Below are 19484 nucleotides of genomic sequence, written 5' to 3' on the forward strand. Positions count from 1 at the left end.
AGTTTGCCAGAATGACAATGTCACATAGTTCAACTGAATATTTACTTTAGTCAATTTCCATTGAGTTCCTAATGGTGGGATGGGTATTGTTTCCACCACACTGTGCCTGGAAACCTTAAGTTAGGTTTCCATCATGCTGGATGGAGTACTAGCAAAGCCCAGCCTGGTCACTTTGATGTCTACCAGGTCCCCCTTCTTTCAGGCAAGCCCCCTCAAAAGGGGGCTTAACATAATTTATCAGTAGGGTAGAGATGAAACGTTTGTTATCCTCCTTTCCTAAAAGTAAAGAGGCATTTTTCACTTTGTTTATAACATGCTCTTTCTGTCTTTCGACTCTGAGGATATTTTGGTTAAAACTATATTTATATCTTGGTTGTGCAGTGTGTAACAGTATCTAGTTTCACTTTATAGTTGTTTATATACACATATACATATCATATAAATAAACACAAAATATATATTCTGTAAACATAAACAACTATATATACTCTATAAACATAACATGTGTACATATTACACATAGTATATAACATGGATAAATATAGATACATTTATCTATCAACTCTAACTGAAGAAAGAAACTGAGCAAAAAATGTAATTGGCAGGCAAGATTAACTTATAGGAAGGATAGAGCTAGTAATAATAGTTAATACCTTGATATTCATGAAATCATTTTAAAGTAATAAATGAGCCACCCTTTGTGACAAAAATAATTCTAAATGTAAATTGTTGGCTTCAGTTTCAGTTTTTTGCTATTTTTAAAACTGATTTTTTTTTCCTAGGCAATTTTTTGTTCTGTGCCTTAAAAAGCCTTGAATAGAGTAAGGAAATTGTTCTCGATTAGATTACATGCCTGCAAATTTCAAATAACCCTGTATCTTCCTTTCCCTTGTGTTTTTACAGATATGGTCCGGAAAAAGAACCCCCCTCTGAGAAACATTGCTAGTGAAGGCGAGGGTCAGACCCTGGAGCCTGTCGGTACAGAAAGCAAGGGACCTGGAAAGAACAAAGAATTTTCTGCAGATCAGATGTCAGAAAATACGGATCAGAGTGATGCTACAGAACTAAATAATAAGGAGGAACATAGCTTGCATGTCCAGGATCCATCTTCTAGCAGCAAGAAGGACTTGAAAAGCTCAGTCCTGAGTGAGAAGGCTGGCTTTAATTATGAAAACTCCAGTAAGGGAGGAAACCTTCCCTGCTATTCACATGATGAGGTGACAGAGAGAAATATGTTGGCTTTCTCTTCTCCAGCTGCTGGGGGAGTCTGTGAGCCCTTGAAGTCTCCTCAAAGAGCAGAGGCAGATGACCCTCAAGATATGGCCTGCACCCCATCAGGGGACTCACTGGAGATGAAGGAAGATCAGAAGATGTCACCAAAGGCTACAGAGGAAACAGGGCAAGTGCAGAGTGGTCAAGCCAATTGTCAAGGCTCAAGCCCAGTTTCAGTGGCCTCAAAAAACCCACAAGTGCCTTCAGATGGGGGTGTCAGACTGAATAAATCGAAAACCGACGTACTGGTTAATGACAACCCAGACCCGGCACCTCTGTCTCCAGAGCTTCAGGACTTTAAATGCAATATCTGTGGATACGGTTACTATGGCAACGACCCCACAGATCTGATTAAGCACTTCCGAAAGTATCACTTAGGACTGCATAACCGCACCAGGCAGGATGCTGAGCTGGACAGCAAAATCTTGGCCCTTCATAATATGGTGCAGTTCAGCCATTCCAAAGACTTCCAGAAGGTCAACCGATCTGTGCTTTCTGGTGTGTTGCAGGATATCAGTTCCTCAAGGCCTGTTTTACTAAACGGGACCTATGATGTACAGGTTTGTGCTTTGTATTGTGATCTCTTTGTACAGAAAAAGTTGTCAGTAATGAAATGTGAAATCTTACATGCATGTTAAAGTCAAGCTCCCAGTATCGAAGGGGTAGCCTGCTTGATGAAGCAGAAGAGACAGACACATTTGTTTGATCCAAATGTGTGTTCAAGAGTTATCTTTAGCCTCTCATCATGGAAACTAATCCCAACATTTCTGTTAGGCTGGGAGAAGTCTTTTCATGGAATTAGCTAGGCTTCATATTTCTGGACATATTTCATGGTAATTTGATGTTTTCAGAGTCTTCCAAAAATGGCACTAATCTTTATGGTTCAACATGATAGTAATTCATGCTTTGTTCTAGTTGTAGATTATAAAAATTGGCTATAGTCTTTCCTTCAGGGAGAGTCTTTCCTTCAAGGAGAGTCTTTCTTGTGTCTTAGATGAGGATTTGATTTTACGCTAAACTGGACCAGAACTGGCTCACACTGGTGAGTGCAGAGATGTACTACTTAAAAGCAACATAATTGCAAATGAAACTTTGGAAATAAAATTTTACATTGATTCAGAAAGAAGTCAATGTGATTGTAAGTACTAGGGATACCAGAATGACCTTGGTGAGGACCAGTAAAGCATTCCTTCTTGTATTTAAGGAAAATGGCAATTTATGAAAGCATTTAGTAGTAATTTAGATTTCTACTTTTATTAAAAATGGCATACCTTTTTGATCTGCCCTCTGTATTAGTTTATGGCATATGTGAGATGAAAAAAAAAATCCACCATTTGAAATAGAATGAAATGCAGAACGGACACTTAAGTAATGTATTCATTTCATTTTAGCAATTTTAGTATAGTTGACACTGATGATCAGCTTGAGAAAGTGTATTAGTTTCTGTTACAGTCTGTAGATTTTTAGTGTATTATTAGGCCAGGGATTTCAAAACATATTAGGTTTAATATTAACCTTCTACAGGAGTGATTAGAAGAAGTACCGGAGAACTAATGAAATCGCATCACACTTTATTTGACCTCCTTAATCCCTGAAAATATCAGTTATTTTTATCAACTCAGTAGTTATAACACATTTGTTCTAGACCTCTCTTTTGACCTAGTGCCAATTAAGAAAGGCAGGAGAACGGGTTATATATAACAGGTAGTGAATATATTTTGCAATGCTCTTAAGAGGGATCAGAAGAGAAATTTCCACGTCCTTTAAAAATGTCAGAATGGCAGTCTTATCACTTTAAGGGAGAAATAAAGAAGATATAAAAAATCCAGTTTCATCTTTGGAAAGCGCTCTTAAAAATTCCATCTTACTTTGTGAATTTCCACAAATAGAATGATTTCTGTGGCGTAGCAAATTAAGCCAACATAGTTATTATGCATGAAAGCTACATGCTTTGAACTGCTGTCTTATTAAAGATCATTTCACTGTCTTATGTCAGATACACTCTGCTGTCAAACTATGATTGGAAAGCAAATACGTGTCTTAGATAAAAGGGTTAGAAGTGAATAATGTTAGTATGTGAAATGGTGTTTTACAATTAGCGAGGAATATGATGTTAATACCTGGATTTCCGGTCAGAGTTTCAGTTTGTTCACTCTGGGGACAACTTCTAAGGAAAGCTGATCCTGGCTGTCAGGAAGGCTCTGAAACCAAGATTACTAAGGGCCTATAGTTTGGAAGAATTCAGATTTTTAAACACACTTCCATTTCCCCCAAACAGTTATTTGTTAGGTTCCTAGTTATTTATAGTAAAGTTTATGTTTGGGTAGAATGAGCTGGACACTTTTCCTGGGCAGTGATTTTAGAAATAAAACAGATGTGGGAGCTATCTGAGTTTGAACTAATAGAACTAGAAATAAAACAGCTGATCCTAGACTCTGCTGTCTCCTAAATCCTTGCGGCAGCGCCCAGTAAAGAAGACAGAAATGGTAGGAGATCACATGCAAGGAGATAATCTTGTTAAAATCATTTTTTTTTCCCCTCCCAAAGAGAAATAATAGGTTAAAAATAGGAGACAGCGATCTATGGAAAAAGTGGATGATCCTTTCAAAGAAATGATTGGAGAGAGAAACCAGCCTAATGAGAGTTAACTTTCTTCAGTTTGGGAAAAGGCCACTGAATGTATTTTAGGCCAAATGCTAATCTTGAATACTTCATACACACACCAGATGTTGATGTAGAAACATGTCTGAAGATAAATAACTTATTAATATTTTTATGCTGAAATAAATATCAGAGAGCTTCCCTATATGCACACATTGAATAAAAGCACATCTGAACTCCGCCCCCTGCCCCTTTTCATCCACATATGTTTGTGTTGCTGAAATGCCATTTGAGAGGTTCTTTCCTTGGCACGTGAACTGTGTGGAGACTAAAAGCTGTAGGAAGTAAAATGCTGACTGTAGAATTTCTTTAATGCAGTTTTGTCAGAAATTGATACCAAATTAATGGCTTGTGTGTATTCTGATAGAAAGATGTTGGTAAATATGAGGATTACAGACAAACAGTCATTTCATTCCAGGGATTATTAACATCAATCTGTAATTTAAACCAGTTGAAGTAATAGATGAGCGATTCATTCATCTTTTTCAATTAACTTTTTTTTTTTTAACATTCAGGACAGTTGGTGGTTAATGAGAGATTTATGACATTTTAGGCCAAAAAAAAAGGAACAGAAGCCAAAAATAGAGGACTTAAGAACTCTGTGGCTTTGATCTATATTTTGGTTTGACATGGATGGTTTTAAATAATTTGAACTGACCTGAGTGCAAGCATGATACATAGGGTTGGGGGAAAAAGATACAGTTGAAACAAATTTGAAGATTTCTAGTTTCAAGTTCAGATTATTTGACATCTCTTTGGCTTTAATAATTGAAGTTTGGACATGTTTGTAACTGACCATATCCACTTCTGTGTAAACTTTATTATACATCATGAAGTCAAAGAATTACAGATTTGTAAAAAAAAAAAAAAGAATGTCAAATAAGAATGTCTTTTTCTCCTTCATAATCAAAAAATTTCCAGCCAGATGATGGACATCATTTCAAAGGTTCATCATAAAATCAGGACAGGCATTTCTGAACCTGTTGAATTCAGATCCCTCCTGCCCCCTGACCCTCCCACACCGTGAGGTAGCATACCCAGCCCTGAAATCAGAAGAAAAATATTGATCTTTTCCAGGAAGAAACAAGGAAAGATATAATGGCTAGCTTAAGACTCATGGACTAGACCAGGATGTTATTTTCTCAATTTTTAAATTTCCCCTGCATGTTTTATCGACTACTATGCTTAAATTTTTAAAAATAATGGATGCAACATGATGGATGCAACCCTTTATGTGATTTTTGCTACCTGTGTTCAGCCTTTAAGGCTCACCAATAATAGGAGAAGAGATTGAGTTCTTCTAAAAGTAATTACAGCCTCTTTCTTTTTAATCTGCTTTATTATGCTTATATTTAAACCATTGCTGAGTGGAGGCCTGAGTTGTTAAACATGGACGTTGCTGTTTCATTGGGGCTTAATGTGCGGTGCATTAGGGTGTTTGCGTCATCTTTATGGGGGAGCTCTTAGCCCTCAGATCAGGTTATAAAAGTCAGAGTCTTGTCAAGTTGTGCTTCCCACGGGAAAGTGTTTAGGCTAGCTCAAGTTTATAAATGCTCATGATGTATATGTTGCCTTTGCATATTAGGAAACCTTCCCTGTTATTCTGCATTATTCAGGCCTCTAAGAAGGGAGCTACAGGATGCCAGCTATTAAATTCATTTTAACCCTGAATGAAATTTTTAAGGTTAGCAGAAGAATCTCAGTGACTGTCTAGTGTTTGAGCCAGGAGCACTATGTTTCTGTTTTATAAATATATTTTTAGCAGAGTTGCACAGTATGTCATGTTAGAAGCAAGAAGAACAGATTTTCAAGCTAGGAAGTCATCTTTTGTATTTGTATTTTCAACATATTTAACTCTATGAGCTTTATAAGATTCTTAACGTGTTCCCATACACTCCTTTGAACAGGGGATTACAGTTTGGTCTGGGAAAAAAGAGAAAAATCCAGAGAACATTCATCTCATTTTGGTCGATTTTGACTTTTCTTGAATTTTAACCTCCAAATATTTATTTATTTGCCTTCTGTTTCCTTTGATCTGGAGCAAGAGGGAAGTTGTGGAGCTTAGGAGGTTCTCTTGCTTTGTTTTTCTGAGTTGAGGACAATTGCATTTAAAAAAAAAAAAACTGGTGAATGAGACTTGAGTCACTTCAGATTCTCTCTAGGGTACAGAGTGTTTGGTCTGTGAAGCCATACTTATTTTTCAGGACTTTGTCTGTTTAACAAGTAATAAAGTGTGCAAAATAAAACATATGCTCAACCTAAGGCCGTAAAAGCAAAGCAAAGTTCTGGCATTTACCAGGTTATTTTCATCATGAAGATAGCTGAGCTGGATAATGTAGCCACCCAGGTGGAATAGAATAGTTTGACCATTTTCACTAATCCTTTTACCTGCATGACGGTTAAATGTCCATTGGGCTTTGTTATAGGAGGGTCAGCCTGATAAATGTCAACCCTTCTTGGATTTTCAGTTTATTTGCTATCGTTTAGAGAACATGTATCACTTTCTTGAATATCTGTATTTCTCTCTAGGCAGAATGTTTAGAAGAAGGAATCGTGGCTATCTGTGCATTCAATCAAATTTAGCATTATTCAACTCTTAATAAAAATTTTATCCCCAAATGGCATGTTCTGCTAGCCATATCAAGTCAGCAGATTATTCAGTGTTTTTTTTTTCTTGGGTCATTGTAATTACAGCATACACACAGCTGTTGGAGACACAGATACATATGGAGTGTACTAACCCCAGGAAAGTTGGGAGAAGGAGAGCGGTTCTCTTTCATTTTCTGATTTCCTTTATGGAGTTTGTTTCTGAGAATCGTTAGCCCTTAGACCTCTTGAATTCTTCATGATAGGATTCTAAAGCTTAAAGTCAGTGTTAAGCATGTTCAGAATATCGAAGAAGACCTTGTTTAATTTTAATTGAAAATCAAATGTAAAATTTATTTTTCTGTATTACTTTAAATTTGACCAATCCTTCTTTTATTTTTTTAGCTTATATAATCAAAACTACATGTATGCCCTGTTTTTTCCCCCAATTTTGGATTCAGTCCTAATAATAGCTAGCATTTATTAAGGGTTTCTTACATGTGCATATAGACCTAAGCTCTGTACATGTATTAAATAGCTCATCTTCATAAAAACCCTTGAAGTTGACACTACCATTATGTCCGTTTTAGAAAAGGAGGGAGTAAGCATAGAGGAGAGTAACCTGCCCAGGTTCACAGAGTTGCGGAAGTGGGTCAGTGAGATGTAAACCAGGGTAAGTAGGCTACAGAAAACTATCTTGACAACCACTAAGATATAAGGCCTTCTCAACTGTAAGACTGAGTTTACTCCAACCAGAAAAGCAAACAGGCCAAGGGAGGAGATACAAGATGGTACACGAGGGCTGTTTGATACATATTCTCTGAGTCACGTTGAATTTGGGGACTTCATCGATTTTGCGGGACTCTGAATTTGGGGACTTTGTGATGGTCTCTTATCCAGTCTCTGTGGTGTGATGCTGCTTTAATTTGAACTTACTAGCTTATAGTTGAAATCATTGAAAAGATAATGAGTTTTGCTGATATGTCTTTTTTCAATTACTTTTTTCACTGGTACTTTGGCTACAGAAAATACTTCTGATAAAGTGCGTAAGGGCCAAATTTTGATTTCATCAATTAAGGATGCGGTCTTTTATCCCCATATTTTAGGGACACTTTGTCCATGTATTTGATTTACTTCATATTCCCCTTGTTTGAAGGACTTATTTTTAGGAATTTATGAGTTAATAGTTGATCTCAGAGTTGTATTCCCCTCTTCTGGTTATGAGGCACAATTTAGGTTGGTTTTTCTATGAAGATTCAATGTTAAGGAGATGGATCCAGTTTCCATGTTTTTAAAGTTGTGTAATTAGGTTTTATTCTTTACCTACAAGTAAGTATAGGAATGGGTGTGGAGGCAGAGAATGCCCTTAGCATGTCTAATTTGTGTCATTCCCCATCACGTGGTCAGAGCTGTGTGAAGTGTCTGGATCCTAAAAGCAAAGTAAGTTGGGGCTACTGTGAGGAACTTAGGAATTCTACTTCTCCAGCATTGCTCCTTTAATATTTAGATGACCTGTTGATTTCAAAGAGCACATGCATTCTTTCATGTGTTCAGTAACATATTTGGAATCTTATAATAAACAGTAGCTTATTCTAAGACCTGTTCTTCCAGCTGATGGACAGGTCAGTTCAGTTCAGTTCAGTTCAGTCGCTCAGTCATGTCCGACTCTGCGACCCCATGAATCGCAGCACGCCAGGCCTCCCTGTCCATCACCAACTCCTGGAGTTCACTCAAACTCATGTCCATCGAGTCGGTGATGCCATCCAGCCATCTCATCCTCTGTCGTTCCCTTCTCCTCCTGTCCCCAATCCCTCCCAGCATCAGAGTCTTTTCCAATAGCTCCACCTCAATATTCCATCTGGCATCTCAAAGTCAACACGTGTAGAAGTAAAGTTGTTAGCTGCTTTCCTGAAACAACTTTGTGTTCCTCTCCTTTTTTTCTAGGTTCCTATTTTCAAGTCAGGCTGGAAATGTCAGTTGTCTTGGGTGTCTTCCTGATTTGTATCTCTCCAAACAATGGAACGATTTGTCCTGTCTCTCTTCTTTATTCCTTCCCCGGCTCCACCCTTAATGTTTTCTTAGCACATTCTTAATGGTTTCTCTGCTTATTTTCTTTCTCTTTCTGTTTCCTTCTGTTCTTTTCCTTTCTCAACTCCTACCTCCTTCTCTCCTCTCCTTTTCCTGTTTCTTTCTGTTCTTTTTCCTCTTTCCCTCCTCTTTCACTGTCCTTGCTTTCCTCCATCTCTTCTCATACCCTTCCCTCTCCCCTCCCTCCCTTCCTTCCTTTCTTTAATCTTTAAAAATTCCACTTATCAGTCTTCCTGTGTTTTGTAGAGTCTAAAAAACAAGATTATTTAAATTATACTTGCATAATTAAATTTTCCATAAATTTTTATTAAACATTATTTTAAGTATGCTTGTATAATTCAATGTAGACTCTCCATCAAGACATTACTTTTCCAAATTCTCTCTCACCCCCCAAATTCCTCCATGTTTCCTGGGAGCAGCCTGCACTGTATCATCCTCGTTTATGTTTTACTCATTTTGTTTCCTGCACCTGAAAAGGCTCTCTGAGATCACCACCTTTGAGTCTCACCCCAAATGCCAACTCATCTGTCCACAGCTCAGTTGTCACCTCCTTTCAGAAACCTTTGCAGACCAGTCAGGGTAAGTTAGGTGCTTTTCCTCTGTGTGATCATGGAACGTGGTACATCTCTTAGCAGAAGTACATATTCCACTGTTGTCATTTATTTAGCTGGGAATTTTCTGCACTGAAATGCAGACTGTTGGGAGTTTGTCATTTCTTTGAGTCTTTTCAGTGCTTGGCATGTAGGAGGCATGCCACGAGTCACCATTCCCTGAAGGAAGGATGTTCCACAGTGATTCAGCTCTCATTTCCCATTAAGACCCTCTTTAGAACAAACAGGCAATTAATATTTATCTCCATTCTGAGCCAGCAGTGATGGCAAATCAGATGCAAGAGAGGAGTGTTATGGATAATGGACTCAGCCTTATCATCCACTTACACTGCATTTTCAGTTTTCTTTTGCATATTTTCTCCTAAGAGATTATCTTCTAAATTAGTGAGACTGACTTTAAGGTTTACTGGTTTTCTATCTCTCCAAATACCAAATAACCATAGAAAATTAAATTGATGTTATCCTGAGTAAAATGAGAAAACCAGTTTGAGATAGACTGTTTATTACTGTAATCCAAAAAGTTTATTATAAAAATGTAGGTAATTAAGAATGGGCAGTATTTTACCCTTATATTTGCCCCTTCTACCAATTTAAGTTATGGATCCACTCCCCCCGCACCTCCCCTGCCCAAATAGTTGGCTTTTTTAAATCCAAATGACAAGGTTGTTTATGGGATTTATTCTGGCTACATATATATATATGTGATATATGATAACACAAGACTGAGCTGATTGCCATTTAATTATGTTTGTTTTTGAAATTTTAAATATTTAATTTCCATCAAAGATACATCATTGAAGCACTCTAAATTCTGCAGTGTTTTTTTGAAGCACTGTGCAATACAGAAACACCCCCAATGCAGATTAGCACTTTGATCCTGAATTTAGTTATTTTCAGCCACGATGGGCCCTGACACATTTCTTCACATTATTTGTGAGTTTAGTATTTGAACAGTGATTTTTTAACAACTTAACTTTTTATTGTCAAGAATTTACTTTTATGATGATCAACCAGTAACCTCAAGTCCTTTTAAATTAGTACCCTCCTAATTGTTTCTGTTGCTATCAATTACAGTACTTGAAAATGAACCACATCTGAGGAAGAGTTTGTATTTAGTTCAAACAACTCTTTTTGTTCCATTGAAAATAAGTACATTTACTAAAGTGTCATTTTAACAGTTTTGAGGCTTTAAAAGATCCTTCCTTTTCACATATTCTTTTAGATACGATTCTTACTAGTTTTTGTTCCATATTATTAGAAGGAAAAAACTAAATTGAGGTTAAAGACCTTGAAAAAGAGCCAACCTTTTATATTTTTAACTTCTGTAGTGAAAGTTTTGTGAAAAGCCATATGCAGATAAATTATAAATGAAAGATGTAGAACAAACTACATGGAAGGAAGAGTTTTTAGAACTGAGGTTAAAATAGAATAAAAAGGTGTCATAGTCCTCCATCAGTAAAAAACAGCTTATAATAAAATCTGTTCCTTTTCATCCCCTAACAGGTATCTTGGGTGTTTCTGTATAACTCTGATTCACAAGTGAATGACTCTGTAATCTGTTTGTTTTGGGGTGAAAGATGCAATTTGTCTCATTGTTTGAAGAAGCCCATTTGTCACGTTGAGTTAATGACAATAAGGCTGTGAATTACTATAGCCCCCATATCCCAAGTAGGTGGGAGATTTCGTATCTCCAGTAACTAGTTCATTCATTCAACCAAAGTGTATCGTGCTCCTGCTTACTTCCAAAGATGAATGAGATACCATTCATTCAGTCCGGTCCAAAAAGGAATGTAAATGAAAGCATTAGCTTAGTAACAACAGAATTGAGCTTTTCTGTTTACAGTTAAGAATACTAGCAGTGACAAGTATTTGAGTTTGACTTTACTACTTCCCCCTCTGTTTAGTCTTTTCAAGTGGCCAGAGAAATTCATGAGATAGTTCATTTTATTAAATAATAGTTTCATTCATGTGAATAGTACTATAGAGTGTGCTGTCTGACATGGTATTCACCAGCTACATGTGGCTATTTAAATTTCAGTTAATTAAATTTATGAAAAAGTCATTAAAACATAAAAAAAAATCAGTTCTTCATTTGCACTAGCTTTGTTTCAAGTGCTTAATAACCACATGTGGCTAGAGCCTGCCATGTTCAACAGGATAGACAATTACAGAACATTCCCATCAGCTCAAAGAATTCTAGACCGATCTAGACTTTGCAAATAACTTTCAAGTGCATTCTATCACTTGATCCTCATAATAATCCTAAAAAGTGGCAAGGAGTACAGTATTCTTTATACTCTTAAAGATGAGGAAACTGAGATTCCAGAAAGTTAAATAATGTGTCTTTTCACAGAATTTGACTTGAGACTTCCCTTGAGAGCAAACAAATGCAAGTAAAGATAAACACAAATGAATACAATATTTTCTCCATAAATTTTTATCATAAAATATAAGTATTTTTTTTAAAAGAGCTTTTAAATAATTAATTAATTTAGTTTTGGCTACGCTGAGCCTTTGTTGCTGCACTGGCTTTTCTCTATTTGCAGTGAGCAGGAGTACTCTAGTTGTGCTCACGCTTCTCATCGCAGTGATGTCTCCTGTTTCTGGGCAGGGTCTCTAGGGCATACAGGCTTCAGCAGTGGCGCCCAGGCTTAGTTGCACCAAGGTATGTGGGAGCTTCCCAGATCAGGGATCACACCTGTGTCTCCTGAGTTGGCCAGCAGATTCTTTTCCACTGAGCCTCCAGGGAAGCCCTCAGTATACGTAATTTAAAAACAGAGGTGTGGTCTAGTTTGTTTACTTCTGTAACCTGATCTCTATTACAGAGATTAGGTGTCAGTTTTGGCCCAAACAGAATTTGCAGGTTAAAAGGAATTTTTAAATATGGGTATCTGTATCTAAGGCATTGCCGGATTAATGGATTTTTATTAGAGTTCTGTTAGCAAAATAAGAAACATTGAAGTTTATACTCTTTATTCTGCTGTGATCTCTTTTTAGTATAGTCATAGCTAGTGAATAAGTTTTTTTCTATCACAATGGCTGGGTTCAACCGCTTGGAAAGTTGCAAATAATTCTCTGAAAGTGTAGGTGCTGTTTCCTGGCAATAAGATTAAATAAACTTTTGCTGCAAAACATTGATTTTGCATTAACTGTTCTTGCTGTGTATTTGGGTTTAATCTAGAAAAGAATTGTTTTAAGTCAACATTTGTGAGTCATGAAATTAAATGGACATGGTCGATAGTCTTAAGTATGGTGTCCTAAAATTAGAAATTGTATTTTACTTCCGAATGACAGTTAAATGATATACGTCAGTCATATTTTGCCACATCTGTTATAATGTATAAAAATGGCCACAAATGTAGCCTTAAAACCTTCTTTTTGAAAGAGAAAAGAAATAGAACACTGAGTAATTATGTTTACTAAAGTTGACTTTTATAATGTATAGGATATATAATTCCAATAGTGTATTAACTTTTAATAATATGTAATACTAATGTGATTAAATGCTGTTTACCAGGAAGGCAAATAGATAATCCATATATGTCAGTATTGTTCTTTTCATTAAATGAGATCCTTCTGTTATTGCTTGTTTGAAGGACAGTGAATAATATGAAGGCAGTTTTTAGCATAAAGCATATAACCATTAAAAGTGTCCTAAATAATGGAGTTCGCTCAGTAGCTCAGTGCATATAGAATCCACCTGCCATTCAGGGGACACAGGTTTGATCCCTGGATTGGGACGATCCCCTGGAGTAGGGCATGGCAACCCATTTCAGTATTTTTGCCTGGAGAATCCCCTGGACAGAGGAGCCTGGCGGGCTATAGTCCATAGGGTCACAAAGAGTCTGACCCGACTGAAACGACAGAGCATAGCTGCACGCTGTTTAGACACATAGACACTACCAACTCAAAACATTTAATACAGTTTTCACAGTAGTTTAATTAATTCCAGACCAAAAAGTTTAACTGGCAGTTTTTGGTATGAGATGTCCTGTGACTGGATAGTAGTCTTTCTTAGCATGGATTTTCTGACTCTTAAAGTTGATGTCAACTACTGAAAGAGATATTTTGATGCTTCATAGTCATTTTAATTCATTTCAAAATCTTCACTTTTGGGGCTTTCTTAACACTGTATGAGCTCTTCGCTCAGCCCTTGCAGTGTGGACATGAAACATGAGGCTTGAAGATTGCAAAATCAAAGAAACAGTGATGATGTGTCGTGGTTTCTTAGGAATCCTTATTCTACAAGCGATCGTTCAAAACATTTTCTGTTAGGGCAACTCGGTAACTCTGAGAAACATGGTAGCTCAGAGAAGCATATTTCTGTCTTTAGAGCTTGTACACTGGCTTTCTTTGCCTGCATTAGAGAAGATGGGAATAATTCTGAATTTGTGCCTTTTGATTCAAGTTGAAGTTCCTGAACCAAGTACCTGAGTAGGTGGCATGCCATTGAAAGGTTTCATTTTGTTTTTGAAAGCAAGGTTCTTCTCATTTCTAGTGAATTAGAAAATGGAGGAATTTTACAGTGTTATGCATTACATTTCACTGCAAGTTTTATTTGCTTTGATTTCTAAAATGCCAGTTAGAGTGGTGATTAGACTTATCTTGTGTGGTCTGACCTCGACATCTTTTACACCAGTGATTAATTGTCAGATTGTTGCCTGGGAGGGTGCCCCCAGTCTTGCCCTTCTGATTAGATGATGCTGTGCTGTCAACAGACTGCAATCTGGGGGTTTGCCATGGTAAATTTAGACATTGTCTAAAGTGAAACATTGTCATCTTCGATTAAGGACTGTGGGAGTCCTTTGTAATTTATTATCTTAATGTACAGTAAATGTTGAGCCCTTGGTGTGTTCATGCACATTTTCTCAAACTGTAATATTGGAAGTAAGTTTAAAGGTTGCCCCCAGGGAGGAAGCTGTTGACCAGAGAGGTTAAGTCTTTCTATCCAGGTCACATCCCTCTTTAAGTGGCGAATGGACTTCTGTCTTGGTCCTGTACAGTAGTGTACAGCCATGTCTCTCAGTGCGCTAAAGGAATATTATTTGCATGTTAAGTAGAGTCTTTTAAATGATTTTGAGATGCTTGAGACTTTTTCTCATGGAGTGAATTGGATATGAGCAGTGATCACACATGTCATTTTTGAGCAGCTGTGAAAGAAGGAAGAACACAATTATGCCACGTGCTTAATCTGTTACATCTGGTTGCTGGAAAATTTTTAAAAATTCCCCTGATTGTTAAAAAAGGAAATTTCTCCCGCTTTGGACCAGTTCTGTCAAAACTCTTTCAAACCATGAATTTTGACTGCTGGGTGCTGGCACTCAGTTGAGCTGCCTGATGTGGTGTACCCAGAGAAGAGTTTTATATAAAATGCCCTTTGAAGGCTGTGGTTGCCCTAGCACATATACAATTTTTTAATTTTGGATTGGAAACCAAGCTGTTGTGATTTTTATGGCGGAATTATTTTATTTTAGTCCTTGACTATCCCCATGACCAGCTCATCAGAGCAGCTGAGTCTTTGCTATGAGACAGAGCCTTCATCAAATAAGGCTCATGAAGCTTTTCTTCATTTTATTTGTTCTAGATTGGGAAACATTTTATTAAATTCCTTACCTTAGTCCTCCTTCACCAAGATTTCAAGCCCAGCGATTTCATTTTACTTTCAGTCTAACTGCGTACTTGGGCTTTAACCATGAACCGTTTTGTGTGGTCATTTACCACTTTTATTTTCCCCGAAAGATAGACTTCATCTTTGCAGCCTCATTGCCGTAGGAACTGAACAGAGGATTTCCTCGGGGGGTGCCTGCATTGAGTGATCTCTGAGCAATTGCCTCTGGTTTTGACAGCAACCCTTAGCTTTGTGACAAGAAATCCTGTGATTTGGATGCTTCTGCGGGATTTGAAGGAGGCAGTCTTCAAACCTTTAATTGAAAGTCATCTTCTTAGTCTTTTGTTTAAAAGTATATATTATTAAATCCTTTGAATTTGTTATAGTACTTTTATTACTTACCTTCATCTGATACTTTGGCCAAAAATGTGTAGCATAATGAGCCTCTCAGAGAGTGGCTATTGAGTAATGAAGAGTGAATTTCTTTGGCTCTAATTATTCAAGTGATTTCATAATAAGCAGAAGCACTATTGTATTTTTTGATGTAGAGTACCTGGCAGTGTCGCCTCCACCCGCCTACAGAGAACACTGAATTAATGATACCTTTAAAGTAACATGCGTGTCTTCTCTGCCAGGTCACTTCAGGTGGAACATTCATTGGCATTGGCCGGAAGACACCAGATTGCCAAGGAAACACCAAGTATTTCCGCTGTAAATTCTGCAATTTCACTTACATGGGCAACTCATCAACAGAACTAGAACAACATTTTCTGCAGACTCACCCAAACAAAATAAAAGCTTCTCTCCCCTCCTCTGAGGGTGCAAAACCTTCAGAGAAAAACTCTAACAAATCCATCCCAGCAGTCCGGTCTGGTGATGCTGGAGACCTGGGCAAATGGCAGGACAAGATCACAGTTAAGGCGGGAGATGACTCACCCGTTGGTTACTCAGTGCCCATCAAGCCCCTTGACTCGAGACAGAATGGTACAGAGGCCACCAGTTACTACTGGTGTAAGTTTTGTAGCTTCAGCTGTGAGTCCTCGAGCTCACTGAAGCTGCTAGAACATTACGGCAAGCAGCATGGCGGAGTGCAGTCAGGCGGCCTTAATCCAGAATTGAATGATAAGCTTTCCAGGGGCTCTGTCATTAATCAGAATGATCTAGCCAAAAGCGCAGAAGGGGAGCCAATGACCAAGGCAGACAAGGGCTCTAGTGGGGTGAAGAAGAAGGACTTCTCCAGCAAGGGAGCAGAGGATAACATGGTCACGAGCTACAACTGTCAGTTCTGTGACTTTCGATATTCCAAGAGCCATGGCCCTGACGTCATTGTGGTGGGGCCGCTTCTTCGTCATTATCAACAGCTCCACAACATTCATAAGTGTACCATTAAACACTGTCCATTCTGTCCCAGAGGCCTTTGCAGCCCAGAAAAGCACCTTGGAGAAATCACTTATCCATTCGCTTGTAGAAAAAGCAATTGTTCCCACTGTGCGCTCTTGCTTTTGCACTTGTCTCCTGGGGCGGCCGGGAGCTCGAGAGTCAAACACCAGTGCCACCAGTGCTCGTTCTCCACCCCCGACGTGGATGTGCTCCTCTTTCATTATGAGAGCGCGCACGAGTCCCAGGCATCGGATGTCAAGCAAGAAGGCAGTCACCTGCAAGGACCAGACGGGCAGCCGGCTGTCAAGGAAAGCAAAGAACACTCATGTACCAAATGTGATTTCATTACCCAGGTGGAAGAAGAGATTTCCCGACACTACAGGTAAGCCATGGGTGGGGCGGACAACATAGTCAGGAGAAAATGATAGAAATTATCCAGAGGGCTGACCCAAGAATTGTAGGGAGTGATTGTGGTGACCGGGGGAAGTTATAGAACAAGATTGTGTTCTATAAAATCATAGAACTGCAGATTTCATATTGCTGGACATGATAACCCTAGATTTTAATTGGGTCACTTATTTCAGACTGTTTAGACTTATGTTTCATATCTGTTTTATACCAGCTACTGAATATATTTTAAAATTCACAATGATGCTGATAATGCTGATGGCTTTACCACAATTTGTTTATTTGCCCTTGCTAAGTGTGACCCCATATCCCATGATTTTTCATGGAGCAGCTTCCAAATGAAAGATGCCACCATAATACGTTCTATTCTCTATTCCAGCTGGGAAACAATTCACTTGAGAACATATTGCTTATTTTGCTTTTCAAATGAAATCAGACATTCTTCTAGCTTAAAAAAAATTAAGCAACATCCTTGTTTTGCATACAGACGGTAGTCTGAAGGTGAGAATTGAGTTTCTCTACACTCTGAATGAGTAAAGCTGCTAAGTGTTTCGGATTCTTAAATAGATGTAGGTAGGGTATATTATGTTTCCCTTCTCCTTTGATCCTGTTCTCATTGTAGACATTAACTTTTCCAATTAACCTTTCATGCTTTCTAGAGATGACTTAGAATTCATGTCTTTATTTAATTTATGTATTCATTCCTTAACTAACTTACTCCAAAAATATGCATATTGCCAAGGCATTGATTGTAAAAAGGAAAAGAAGATAAACATAGATGGTGCCCTTATGGAACTTATGGTTTAGTAGGGAAGATCTCAGCAGCTCATTGTAAGAGTGAAGAGTTTCAGAAAAGATGGAAGTGGAGACCACTGCATTGGCTTAGTGACAATATAGCCCAATATGGTAAAGGAGGAAATGTCTCAGCTAGGAAGGGGCATTTAAACTGAGACTGGGTTATAAGTAGGAATTAGTTCCACAAAATCTTTGTAGTATAGTGCATTCAGATATTACTTCCCAAGTATTGGGTATTTTCTTGTTATGGTGCTTCTAAGCATCAAAGTAAAGAGCTTTATTTACTATTTTCAAGAGCTTTTCCATATGCAGATTCAATATCCTAGTTTAAAAATCTAGTTATTTATATGTTCACATCCTGAGATTTTGAATAGTTCCTCCCATTCTTTTATAAGTTCTGTGTTCGTACCAGTGTATGTATGTTTTCTCAGTCACCAGTAATGAAGCAGTTTATGTCCAACAATAGGCTAATAATGTTAGAAGTTAATTTGAAGGGCATCCTAATGTTCACAGTGAATCTAAATGCTCAGAAAACACTTCCTTGAGATTTACACTGTTTAATTTATAAGGTCAGCCCTGGGAAAGACAGTCCTGCAATCAAATATGTGTTCACACTTGCAGTGAGTGTTCTTGGCTCTTTTGATGTTAGCTGCATGCTAATTTATTTCTGGAGCAGGCAGACGTTAGCTTTCTTCCCAGCCCTGTTAGTATACATACTGTGCATATACATTTCTTAAGCGATACAAAAATTAGATAACTCATTCTTTTTTTTTTTTGAAGAAGGAGGCTTTTTAAAATCATGAAGATATTAGCTAATATACACACAAACACACACACAGATATATGTAGATACCTGATCCCTTGAATGAGTGACTTTTTTTGAGGAAGGTGAGGCCACTGCTTGAAAACTTGGCTGGAAAAATAGAGATTCCATGTTTTGGTTAAACAGATGAAAATCTCCTAAGAAATAAAATATGAATAAAAATATTATTGAGTAACCTGAGTTTAGTTAATATTCAGTAATGAAAGTGAGCTCCAGAGACTAGTCTGTGTTTTGTTCACTGTTGTGTCTGCACAATTTAGCATAGTGCCCACCGGAGTGATGGGAACTCACTGAGTATTTAAATAGATGAAATCCCAGTGAGATTTTGCCTTCACAGTAGTTATGAATAAGTAAAAATCTCCATAGTGAGTTTTAGTTTAATCTTTGATTATTGAATGGTCTTGGAACCCTTCTGAGGACTCACAAAATGATACTATATTTTGAATGTAAATCAACCTCTCAGCATTTTATTAGATTAAAACAAAATTAGCACCCCTTATCTCTAAAACATTATAATACTCTTGCACTTATTTTTAAAACCTAATGTAGTTTGTGTGGTCCTAGGTCCTTTAGGGTGCTGAGTAGTTTATCTCTAATCAGAGTTCTTATAGAAATATTCTAAACTTGGAAACTTATAGTTTCAGGAGTCACAGCTCAGTAAGAAGTATAAAGAGAGAAAAAACAAACAAAAAGAAGTATAAAGAACCTCTACTGAAAGTTGAACATTGGAGGCTCCAGGGATATAAAAGGAAGGAGTCACATGAATGTTGAAAATGTTATCTGCTATCAAAGCACTTTCCCCAAATGCCAATTTTGAAGATACTATAAGAGGAGACAAGTTTACCACATCATGACAGTTTCTAGTTAAATTTTTATTTATTCATATTATTCATGTTGGGAAACTTTTCCCATAATTCTGTTATTACTGTGGAATATTCTAGACTTTTGAGTATTTTATATACAAGACTTACGATGTAGTAAAAAGATAGCGTAAATGGGAAGCTATACAATGTGTAAAATGATGTAACTCTGAAATAATTATAGCTGAGAAGCAAGAGAGTTGATTTAAAGCTATCAGAGAAAAACCCCAGTGAGGATTTCATCCCATGGGCCTTTTCCCAAAGAACCAGGTTTAACCTGAGTTGAACTTCCAACATTATCCAGTTAGTAAGTGAAATTTGACCAATTCCCCTTTCTTTATGTTTTATATTTACTTATGATCTCCCATACTTTACATCATGACAGAGTTGTT

At 37.5% G+C, this 19484-nt stretch overlaps 1 protein-coding gene across 9 annotated transcripts in view; it reads left to right on the forward strand.

Annotated features, from left to right (window-relative positions):
• TRPS1 (trichorhinophalangeal syndrome I) overlaps positions 1-19484 on the forward strand; it is a 276181-nt gene that overhangs the window by 56256 nt on the left and 200441 nt on the right. For all 9 annotated transcript variants that reach the window (XM_010863431.1, XM_010863435.1, XM_010863436.1 and 6 more), the window contains 2 exons: positions 904-1832; positions 15462-16588. In XM_010863431.1, coding sequence (XP_010861733.1) covers positions 904-1832; positions 15462-16588 — 2056 coding nt within the window. The remainder of the gene's footprint in view (positions 1-903; positions 1833-15461; positions 16589-19484) is intronic.

The sequence above is a fragment of the Bison bison genome, unplaced genomic scaffold, assembly GCF_000754665.1.
Source record: "Bison bison bison isolate TAMUID 2011002044 unplaced genomic scaffold, Bison_UMD1.0 scf7180017864491, whole genome shotgun sequence".
Taxonomy (NCBI): domain Eukaryota; kingdom Metazoa; phylum Chordata; class Mammalia; order Artiodactyla; family Bovidae; genus Bison; species Bison bison.